We start from the raw sequence: 12,287 nt of genomic DNA, 5'->3' as shown, positions 1-12,287 counted from the left end.
ACCTGCGTGGAATAGGAGCGGTGCAATGTTGCGTACCGCCCAGCCGGATGGGCGGCGCATTGTGGTGAGTGCTGCTCCGACTGGTCTAGACTTCGCTGGAAATGGAGCGAGACGGTATGAGGACATCGGGGGTGGCGGGGAACCGATAGGGCTGATGGTCATGTGATCTCTGTGAACGGAGATCCCCGCGGAGTCTGCAGGGGAAAGAGAGGAGTGAGAAAGAGAGAGGAGGACGGGGCAGAGAGGAGGCGGAGGAAGAGAGAGAAAAGTGAAGAAAAGAATAATCAAGAGCAATGTACAGGGATGAGGGGAGGACAGAACAGATGTTCAACAGAGCAAAAAACAGAAATAAGGCAACAGATGGTGGAGATAGTGTTGGGGGGGGGTGACAACGTTGGGTAAAAAATATTCAAAGCTGGTTAGAATGGTTGGACGTAGGTGTTGTAAGGTGGGGAGGAGGAGGAGAGTGCAAGATGCTGAAGGAGAGTGAGGGACAAGGGAGCAGATTGAAAGGAGAGAGGCAAGGTGGGAGACAGAGGAAAACAAGGCAGTCAGGTGAGGGTTAGCGACAGTGAGAGACCACAGAGGACGCACGATATTTTTCTAAATGCTTCACCCCTGAGAGAATCGCTTTAGAAAATGCAGCGCTTTCGGAGAGCAGATATAACTTGAGGGGATCGCTTCCACAGCTAAGACTATTTTCTTTTAGCCTCTGCTGACTTCACAGTTTCCCTTCAGCCAAGTGCTCTGCATTATATCCAAATGGTAAATAACACTTGGAGTGTGTCAGCCAAACTGCTGATTCACCTCAAAGACACAAGTGGCTCTCTCTATAAACCAGATAACGTGAAAATTTGTGACACTGTGGGATTTTTAGGAGTAAGCAGCACCTCTTTCCAAAGCAAACATTCACACTAGAATTTGTTCCATCCTCTGACTGAAACATAACCGTGGCTCATTTCACACCACTAGAACAAATCTCACATGCGTTCTTATCAGGGTACAACAAGCCTCGCGTGCGCAGAGATTTAAAGGATTCACTTGGGTGTTTTGCTAGGACTGGGCGTGCGGGTGGGCTTGGAGCATGCATGTTTGAATTTGTTCTTTTTTGAGGAACAAAAGGAAGGTCACGGATTCAGTTAAGAGACAAGGGGTGTGTATCTCAGCCCTTCTGTGAGCACAGTTGTGCCTCACACCCACCCCCGCCCCTTACCTGAGGGCCACTTAACTTTTCGAGTGGACTCTCCACGGAGGGCAGTGTCACCATCGGCATGCCCAGCATTGACTCGGGACGTTGGGGTCGCGGTGGAGGAAGACCGGGCTGCAGCTGTTGGAAGTTGTTAATCACACAAGTCACCTGATGATAGAAACCAACATAAAGAGTTAACTGGGACCAGAATGAGACACATGAGAGAAATTGACCATTTGTCAAATTCAACACCCAATCAGATTGTTCAGTAACAGCTTAGTGGATTTTCCTGTGTGGCAAAATGGTTTACAAGGGCTTTGGGGGAAAAAAGGACCGAATTATCAAAGAGCATGAATGTTAAAGTTATTTTGGGCTTTGGATAAAAACTTTGAACTGTTCTTTTTCCAGTGTACATCTTTAATGCACAAGTTTAAATATTGTTCTCCAATCCACACGGGGTCAAAAGTACTCAAACATACTCAGATATCGACATACATTCACTTAAATCTTCTAATATGTGGTACGAAAGGTTCTTGTCTTTTAACTTGACATGGTCACGGCATATTAACCTCTCATTAGTGATCATGATTGACTACAACTGGTTCTACAACTTTTCAACTCAACATAAAAAGAATTTGACAGTACTCTCTGGATTACTCGATACTCAGAATGGGAAAGTCCACGTGAAAATCTAAGAATGAGAATTATAGATTTACACAAGTTGGGAAGGTCTCAACAACTGCACCATCTGTTCAAACATTTCTATGTAAATGCAAGTTATTTGGATTTTTCCCCACCAGAAAACCCAACTGTCACCCTCAGCTGAGAAGAAATGTGTTAGGATATTCAGGAACAACCAAGGAACCACCAAGGTTCCAAGGCATGACCTGGAAACTGCTGGAACACCAGTGTCACTGTCCAAAGTGATGTGGGTTTTTTCACAGCCATGGACTAAGACAGTGCTAACCAAGAAAGAAGGCCCTGCTCCAAAGGTGGCACTGTCAAGCTCAACTGAGACATGCTGCTGCCCACATGGCAAAACCTAACACTCCTGAAGAAAGGTTTTATGTTCAGCTAAACTAAACAGCAGTGGCGTTTGCAGGGTTACTTAAGTTGGACTACCTGGTATATAATGTTGTGCTACGTGATTGCTAGCGACACAGCTATGTTAGCATAACATTAGCACAGTGAAGCTGGAGGATGAACGCCAACTTTCTTTCCACTCGATAAAAGTTAACGTGAGGGATTCTGGTGATTAGGGACAAATGCAATCGCATAGCAGGATGCTTTCGACCAAAACAGGCGCAGCTTGATGACATCATCAACATGCGCTATCGCGATAGAGCTATATAGTCAAAATCTCTATTGTTGGCCAAATTTATATCGTTTCTATCGTATATCGTTTATATCGCCCACCCCTACTAAGAACACTCCACCAAGCCTCAGGCATGGTTGAGGTAGCATCATAATCTGGGGTTGTTTTGCTGCTGGTTGTATTGCATTACATTAGATTAGAAAAAATCCAAAATAAAGTCAAACATTTGCACCCAATTCTTGCTTTTTAAAGTCATTAAAGAGTATCCTAGAAAAAGAATATATCAAAGAAATAATTAGGAGTCCAAAGTTACCATGGCATTCATGCTCATGATGATTATCAGGCACCGCTAACTACTGTTAGGTCTGCAACTTTCAGTTACATGATTTTTCATAATTTGGGGTCTCTATGCCACTATAATAGGTTTGAAATGAAACACTCTGTGTACAATTGAAATTGAGACTCTCAACTTTGATTCAATGAATTATACAAAACATTTTGTTACCTGTTTAAATGTTACAGTTATTTTAAGGAGTAACCTAGAAATTCACTTAAAATGATTTCATAGTCAGATTAAGGTTATTTTTCAGTATTTCTTTATCAGTTAAGCAAAGAAAATGTCTTGAGTAATTTATTATTGTGGTACTTGCATTGGGAAACTGTTATAGTGGACCAAAGCAATTGGTCAAAACAAAACCAGATACTATAGTGGGAAAGTTAGAACCAACCAAAGCATGACTCATGCCATGAAAATGTAAAGCTCGCCAGGTATAGTAACATTAACAAAAAGGGGTGTGGTTTAAAAAATGGTTGCTTGACTTCTGCTACTGTGGTGCAGCATATTAAAATTGCATGTAAACCTATTTCCGAATGTCATTTAATCTGTTGAGATATTAATGTGGTCCTTAATCATCTGATTGATATGTAGCCCATTTTCATAATTAAAAGCACCTAACAGGACATTTTTCTAAGACACATTGTTTTAGATTATGAAGAAAGATAATAAATCACCATATGAGACATTACACAGCTGTTTTCACAGTGCTCTCAGGGGCAAGTAAGCTCGTCTTTACATGCAAAGATGGAGCGCTTAAAAAACTGAGAACATGTCTTTCTTTTTTAATCTATTTGTCTGCCTGTCTCTCTGCTCCTTCTATTCTCTCCTCACCAAAAACACAGCGATGGCTCCCCCAGTGAAGAATCCCGCCAGGACATCAGCCCAGTGGTTGCGGTACTCAGCCACTCTGACCACACCGACTAGCATGGCGAGACAAAGCAGCGTGAGGCTGATAGTGGGCTTGGTGAGCCGCGTGCCTTTGGTTTTGAACACCAGTGTCACGTACATCTGCAAAGAAGCATAAGGGAGGGAGCGCACAGTAGGGTGCAACAAACACAGAAAGCCACAAAGAGCATGCAAGCGCATAAGATACATCACTATTTTAAACCAGGTAATAAGACGTACAAGAGATTTTCTTCCTGTAATTGGTTGGTTAAAGTGGACCTATGTAGCTTGTCCTTACTTTCTCTCATTATATATTCAGCTACACTAGTGGATGGTCATATTAAACACAGCATTTACCTAATCATAAGGGGAACTAATCATAAGAAAGTTAGCTTAAAAGGGAATGGAGCATAAAGCAGGTGAACTGAGGAACTGCACTAAGTGGCATAGCATAGGATAAGTTACAAGAATAAAAATACTGAGATAAAAGTGAGCATATTATGCCACCTTTAAAGTTAAAGTACCTGTTAACTGTCTCGACAAAGGGAGGAAATATATAATCTGAAATTTTGTTCAGGCTAAACACAAATCAAATTTTTGAGGTGGCAGAAATCAGCATAAGTATCCACTTGATTACATCAAATAACAGCCAGTGTTATTTCTTGTTCAGCGTGGTAATGATTGTTTACAAATGACAAATACAAACTGGTAGAAACAAACTAGTCAGTGTTGAAATAATTGGTAGGTGGTGCCTTTTTAACTGAAGGCAGCATTTCTGCAAATGTGTTTGTTAAGGTCTGTTTACTTGCATACATCCTTGTTTTGCTTAAATGTGAGTGGTAAAAGGTAAAAAGGTTAAATTTATATTAGTGCTGTCAGCGTTAATCTAGTTAAAATGACCTTAACTCCATAACTGCATTAAAGTGGCAAATCTCCATTAGCGAGTTATCGCGGATAGCCTGGTGCGTGGGGCTGCAAGGCCGTGGTTAGCTCTTTAACGCGTTAGTGCCGTGCAGCCACGTGTGAGAGAGAGAGAGTGAGAGAGAGTGAGAGATAGAGATAGAGAGAGAGAGAGAGAGATAGATAGATAGATAGATAGATAGATAGATAGATAGATAGATAGATAGATAGATAGATAGATAGATAGATAGATAGATGAGCACTCGACTTTGACCGAGTCAAAGTCCAGACCTCAACCCAAGTGAAAACTTGTAGCGGGACTATAACAGAGTGGTGCATAAATAAGTGCCCACAAACCTCAAAGAACTTAAGCAAAGTCCTAAAGAAGAAAAGAAAACACTTATTTCAAGTTATGGATGCTAAAAGCAATTCAACAAGCCATTTTATTGCCGTTTTCCACAGGACCCTATGTAACTTTCCTTTTCAAATGATTGCATTCTTTAATATGTGATGGTCTTCTTTGATTTCATCCTAATCTGAGATCTAGTGGCAATGGTGTTCACTAAAAACAGAAAGTTTGGCATGGGCCTGAAATAACACAGTAAAGACAGCAGGTGGGCTTCAATTGCTAGAACACATCTGAAACTCCCGTTAAGTCTTAAATCTTTACAGTAGCAATATCACCTCCAGTTTTGTCCAACCTACCACTGTGTACACTGCTGAGTAGACGCTGAGTGCTGCATCCTTAGATGGGAAGGATTTACGTGCAGACATGACAATCAGTGGGTTGCCTGTGCAGGCCCGTCGCTCTGTGATGTACTGCATCGTGGACTGGCAGCCTAATGCTGTGTAGTTTGGTCGGCAGGCAGACAGGAAGTGAGGCGTCTGGTTTCCTGTCACTACCTGGCCGGCATTGGCGAAAATGGTCGTGGTGAATAGACCAAAGGCATAAACACCTGGACAGGACAAGAGTGTAGAGAAGGGGGAATTGTGGAAAAGTTAATAAGCAAGCATATATTTTATTTTCATTAAAAGAAAATCTTGATTTTGAAAGAGACACATGTCACCAGGTGATAAAAGTAGTAAATGCTTCTACTTCAAAGAGCCCCAACACATTATTATGTGTGAAATTGCAACAGAATCCTCCTCCTCAGCTGATTCAGCTCAAGATGCAGATTGGTAGGCTTCTTAATATTCATGGGAGCCTTCCTGCCAGGATCCTGAGCAATCTACCTCAAACATTATGCCACATTTGATCATCCAATTAACAGCTTCATGTGCCAGCTGCGGCTGACAAACAGCAGGTCAGGTTTTTCCAGTTCAGCTATTTCTTTCATAATGTTAAATGGTACTTTTTATTCTCTTTTATTTTTCATCATTCAAATACACACTTATGAAGCACTTATTTATAGACTGAGGATGCCTGTAAGTGAGAGCCCCAATGTTAAAACCCCCCCCCAAATAAACAGATTGCTGGACCAAGGCCAGGAAGATCGTGAAGGACCTCAGCCATCCCAACAACAGACTGTTCTCTCTGTTGAGGTCAGGAAAGCGATTCCGCTCCCTGAAGACCAACACAGAGAGACTGAGGAGGAGCTTCTTCCCGCAGGCGATACGGTCTCTCAATCACACCACCACACAGTACTGACCCACACATATAGTTCTTACACACACACTGGACTTTCTGGACTTTGTTTTTGCACAACACTGGTCACTATATTCTTCATTTCCGGTTAATACTTGTACAGCTGCTGTTATTGTGTATATATTTATTTATATTTAGATTTCTTCATACATTCTTATATAGTTCTGTATTGTGTATTTTGTTGTACAGTTATTTTATTTTCAACTTTAATTTATATATTTTATCTTATTCTTCCCAGTTAAATTTACCCTTCATTCTAATTTGTGTTGTGCAGTTATTTCATTTTTAACCTTAATTTATATTTTATTCCTTCCTAGTTAAATTTACCCCTTTTTAATTTTTCATATTTATTTCCTATCTTATTCATAGCCTTTCCTTTTTTGTTTTCTTTAGGTCACGAGCAGTTGTCCAAGCATTTCACTACATATCGTACTGTGTATGACTGTGTACGTGACAAATAAAATTTGAATTTGAATTTGAATTTGAATTTGAATTTGAATTTGAATTTGAGATTAAAGCCTGCCATCGAGCAGTGCTGGGTCCAACACATCCCAAAGTAATGTGTTACTGCACTAAATTCAGTAATTATATTACGGTTACATTAAAGTCATTACTTGTGTTACAAGTTATCTGCACGCTGAGTGGATACCCTATATATGAACGAGCCCATTACCATTTACCATCAAACAAATAGCTAGCCAAGAACCCAAAGTGACGTTAAATCTTACTGCATGCTGACCCCAGCCCAGCAGCCAGAGTTTAGTCTTGCCCAGGTAACGAAAGCAGCGATGAGCAGTCAGTCTTGCAGCATTGTAGCATTAATTTCTACCTGTTCATGTTTCTATAGTAGAACATGAACAAGTAGAACTGTGGAAATCACTTTAAACTCTCTTTAGGCTGTTTTTCAATGCTGAGTAATTAAGAAACAAAGTAGATTAAAGTTCATCCAGAATGTTCTCACAGTGCTTCACTTGTTCCACATTGTGTCATGTAAAGCCTTGTTCCATTATATTATACAGCAATTACAGTCTCAAGTCTTTTGGAATGTGATGCTACAAGCATGGCATACCTATTTTTAGGGCAGTTTCTTCTTTGCAGAACTACCGCAAAAAATAGAAAAAATACACCCAGTGGCTGTGTGCTTAGGGTAGTTGTCCTGTTGGAAAATGAACCTTCACCCCAGTCCTGAAGCCAAGAGTGCTCTGGAGCTGTATATCATCATGGACGTCTCTGTACATTGCTGCACTCCATGTTCATCTTTCCCTCAACCCTGACTAGTTCTCAGTTCCTGCTGCTTAAAAACATCCCCACAGCATGATCCTGCCACCACCATGCCCAGTGCTTGGTGCCTTTGTTACTAATGGTCACACGCCGCAAAATGTGGACCAAGTGAAGTGCTGTGAATATTTTCCGGATGCACTTTTAAGAAAAGTAATACATTACTTTGTTGAAAATGACTAAGCATTGCCCAGTACCTCAAAGTCTATGTGATGTTTAAACAAGTCAGTGTCAGAATACAACAGGTAAAGAGAATTCATTACAAGTGTTTGTTACAACTCCAGCTACCTGCACACTGCACCGAGCTTCCATCCTTTTGGAGGAATGGGTCATCGTGACCTGACACTGTCCACAGTTTATATATGAAAATGGTTAGAAAGATTTAGATGTGTCACTTCAAAAGCCTGAAAAAGGGACTGTGGAATACACTACAGCATGCTCACCCAAGAAGCGTATTATGCGTCTCAGTAAGGGGTTGAAGTAGCAGCAGTCTGCAGTCACAATGGTCTTCTCCTGGGTTCCCTCTGCCTTGGTGAAGAAGGCGCACAGCTCTCCAACAAGAATCTGGAAACACACAAAAAACATAGTAGCCATGGTTCCATCCATCCATCCATCCTCTACTTTTCATTGTGGTCCAGATCACAGCGGCGGCAGTCTAAGCAGAGATAACCACATGGGAGCCAAAAGCAACCTCCTCGGTTGCCTTTGTCACAGAAGGGATCCTAGACATAAAACCACCTCAGCTGGCTTCATTCAATATAGAATAGCAGCTCTAGCCCCTTCAGAATAACTTGCATGCTACCTAGAAGGCTAAGCCCTTCAGAAGAAGCTAATTTCTGCTGCTTTTATACAGTGTTATTCTTTTAGGGGTAATTCAGATATATACATATAAAGGAGAGGACTGGAACATAGATTGACCAGGCCATCTACAGACACATCTTCACATTATGTTTTGGTAAATCTTCAAAAATTGTTTTGTATAATATCACTATAATTTTTTAAAAAATAAACTCCAAATACCATTTCTAGGTGCACCAATAGTACTGGGGGTTGTGTGTGCATAGACCAAGTTTAAGCATGCCATTTGTGCATGACTCCATTGTGATCCCTGTAGTTAGTGAGTCAAAGTTACTACCTGGTTTTATTTTATTTTTTCTTTATTTTTTGTGTTCCTCTTGTTCTTCCGGTGTGGTTTTGTGGTATGATGTGCCATGTTGTCCTGATAGGGGATGCAGCCACCATTAGAAGGTGCTGACAGCAATGGTAAATAATATCCACAAGAATGCAAGGCACCAAGGTTTCAGAACATTACATTGCAACGCAATAATCAATTAGGTTCACTTAACCTCTCAGTGGTTTTAATGGCATGGCAGGAATGGAGTGGCAGGAATAGAAGCGATCATATTATATGTTACAATTGAACAACTCATAAACTCCATAGACTGTTCACTGCAGAATGACAATGAGCTCAGGATTTGTTTATCTTCAGCTATAAACATGACATAGCTCTACAAAGGATTTAGCCATGACAGTATTGCGGCTCCAAACATTACTTATGATCTCAGAACCCACTGTGCGAAAATAGCTAATTACACACTTTAGTTATCATCTCTTTAATTAAGTGTGAGCTCTCTGGCTGTAGTGCCATAGAGCTGTAACCTCAGTACAGTGCTGCACATTCTGTGAGCGAAAAATAGCAGCCATCGTTGCTGGGTGCTCACAGTTTTATTGCTGTTTTTGTGATGAGCATCAGGCTTGGAGCAGAGAGTCTGGTCAGATGACTTTGTTCAATTCGCTCCCAGCGAGTCTGAACAGCGGTGGCTTTCCAGACTGATGATCCCTTAATGGGCTACAACTGTGAGGCTCATCTGTATGAGAGCCTACTCCACTCAAAGACTATAGCACACACTGCAACAGAGCCCTGAGTAACCACCTATGGCAGATATATCCTTCATCATCCTGACAATATGCATGCAGACTGTGACAGAAGTGGGACCGACATTGACACTGATTGTGTTCCACAGATTCATGAGCCTTGCTCTTACTCTTTCCATGCTTAATATAATTCACCATTTACATTCACAGTGGCAATATCTGAAGCACTACTGTAAAAGGAAACGGAGCAGGAGAAAATGAAAGAAAGAAAGATGAGAGATGCAGAAAATGATCGCGTTTCAGTCAGGTTTGATATATTTCCATGAGGGACCAGCCAAGCTGAAAGAGTTAAAAGCATGCAGGGAGCCAGCCAGTGCAGCAGTGCTGTGAAGTGCATGCCCAGCCAAGTGATTTCTTTCATTAGAGGCACACGGCCCCACTGGGTTTCCCATGGCAACCATCTAAACACTAATATAAGCATGAAATCAAAGCTACGGGGGGATTAATCAGAAGCTTCAAATCAGAGATGTTATGGGTAGTATGAGACTCTGGACAAGCATTTAGGGGGCAATTAAAAGGCAGGATAGCGTCTATTTCCACAGGGACAGCTTGTCTGCAGAGCATTTAAGCCTGGGTACGCCACAAAATATGAGATAATAGCGCTTCTTAACACTTTACCTGGGGCATAGATGTGGAGGAGTGGGTGGCAGGCATTTTAGAAGCATTTAACAGCACTATAACCCCAAAAAGCCTTTATTTTTAAGGCTTTACAAAACCCCACACTCAACATTCCCAACTCCTCACTGCTTCTAGCACTGTCCATCCTGCCCCTATTGTCCAGCTGACATAATCCTCCCAAGAGAACCTCTTAGTTGACAAAATTGATATGCTTGCAGAGATTTACCTCCTATCGGTCTCACAGTGTGCCTCGAGTAACAGGCTTTAAATCAAGTAAAATTTTAAATTAGAAAATTAAAAGGTTTATAAAGTATGTCCACTTGGAAATTACATTCAATTAGTTAAATTATTACATTAGTTAATCTTCAACCTAATTGATTTAAAGCAAGAAAAAAAGTGAGTTTACTTTTCCATGGGATTGTTCTGCAAACGTCTAAATAGATTCTGTGTTAAAGCATTAAAGCATCTGTTTTCAAGTCTTACTTACTTTGTATGTTGTTATATTGCTTCAAGTTGAGCCCATTATTGGAATAGCATGTGCCTTTTACAGTAAAGTTAAACAGTAAAGTGTAACACAAACAGTGCGTGTGAATTGTCTGGTGTTGCTCTGGAAAGTCACCCATGACAGAGATTAACAGGATTTAACAGCTCTACATTTTTATAAAGTACAAAGTAGCACAACAATAACACCCACCTGTGCTGATCAAGCATGACGGTCTTTATCACAGAATAGGCATGATATGGTAATATTATTAATGTGCAATTACACATGTGTATACTGTGAGGGAGTCTCATGATTTTCTGTTCAGTTACTCTGTCGTGACTTACAGACTTACTTATTTATAAACCAACCAATCTGAACAAGACAGTGTTTACTGAGTGGGTGTAAGTGAAAATATTAGGTTTACATGAATACACCTTGTTAGTGAAAACACGCACCAGGCCGGGAGTTTTGAACAGATAAACCCTTAATAAGACAAAAATTTAAAATATAATAATGTTAATTTATGGATTTAACGTTACATTTAGATCCCCTGGTGTTTCGATGAGATGATTTAAGTTGCTTTTAGACTCAAAGATAACCTGTAAATGTCTTTGTCTAGTATTAATAAAGCGGGAAACAGCCATCAGCAGTGGGGGAAAAAAAGTACCCAACTACACCAATAAACTGTGACTAACTACAACGTTAAAACTCATCTGTACCTTTCAACATTTATACCCTAAATGTTGATAAAATCTTATAACACTGACTTTAAGTAATCTGATTAGATGTAAATTTTCAGTGTAATTTTGTTACATAAGTACACTGTAAAACTTTAACTGACTCTGGCCAAATGAAATTTACTTGACTGGTATACAATCGGTTTATACAAAATATGTTTTTCTTAATGATTAATGATTTTTTATATTTTTGGCTGCCTTTTAATCAAAATTGTTGTCTCATGTTATATGAGAGCCAAGAATAATTTTTTTTGTGTAGAGTGTGTGAAATGTTTTATGCTACCTCACTTTGCAAAACAAATCCCTGCTCTCAGAAGTAGCAGGAGCAAAAGAGAAGATGAGTTTATGAGTGAAGAAAGAAGAGGGGGCGCTGTGCTGAAGGTAGAAAGTTAATGGGGTTAGGGTTAGTAATGCAGGAATACATTATTCATGCATTGATGGCATCCGTGTGAATCATGAAGCGCATTATTTCAACCAACATTTTTAAATCATCTCTCTCGGCTGCGGCAGAATGCACTCTGGCTCCCTGCCTCTGTCCCGACTGCTCCTTCAAGGACTCACGGTTAAATGTGATGAGGCTGTCATTGCAGTTTAGAGACAACAGGATAATAATTCCTTGAAATTAAGCTGCTCATCAAGCGTGCGCGATGACAAAGCGGAGGTAGTGTGAAGCATTCGGAAACCAAGGACGTGCGACTTTGTTGCTTCAGCGAACTGCAAAATCAGTACGTAAAGGTGAGTGACAGGCAGTTGCATTGGTCACATGATGCAAAACTAGAGATGAGTCGAGGAATGAAACATTAATACAGACGTGAGATGTGATTAACAATCGGCATCATGACTACACAGCCCATTTTTGTCCTCACAAGGAGGCTGGAGGATTTGGCTGTGTGTGTGTGTGTGTGTGTGTGTGTGTGTGTGTGTGTGTGTGTGTGTGTGTGTGTGTGTGTGTGTGTGTGTGTGT

At 40.7% G+C, this 12,287-nt stretch overlaps 1 protein-coding gene across 6 annotated transcripts in view; it reads right to left on the bottom strand.

Moving 5' to 3' along the window:
• Positions 1–6: 6 nt before the first annotated feature.
• The window catches only part of plppr2a (phospholipid phosphatase related 2a), an 88,102-nt gene continuing 75,821 nt past the window's right edge, over positions 7–12,287 (bottom strand). For 2 of the 6 annotated variants that reach the window (XM_005738081.1, XM_013912112.1), the window contains 5 exons: positions 7,993–8,113; positions 5,332–5,582; positions 3,673–3,849; positions 1,230–1,357; positions 7–194 (listed from right to left, as the gene is read on the bottom strand). In XM_005738081.1, coding sequence (XP_005738138.1) covers positions 86–194; positions 1,230–1,357; positions 3,673–3,849; positions 5,332–5,582; positions 7,993–8,113 — 786 coding nt within the window. In that variant the 3' untranslated portion in view covers positions 7–85. Of the gene's footprint in view, positions 477–1,213; positions 1,358–3,672; positions 3,850–5,331; positions 5,583–7,992; positions 8,114–12,287 lie in introns of all 6 variants that reach the window. The other 4 variants (XM_005738082.1, XM_013912113.1, XM_005738084.1 and 1 more) reach the window with 3 other exon arrangements.

The sequence above is a fragment of the Pundamilia nyererei genome, unplaced genomic scaffold (assembly GCF_000239375.1).
Source record: "Pundamilia nyererei isolate P.nyererei 1_Seehausen unplaced genomic scaffold, PunNye1.0 scaffold00081, whole genome shotgun sequence".
NCBI lineage: Eukaryota > Metazoa > Chordata > Actinopteri > Cichliformes > Cichlidae > Pundamilia > Pundamilia nyererei.
The sequence above is the reverse complement of the archived record's forward strand: the minus strand, read 5'-3'. Positions and strand labels throughout refer to the sequence as shown.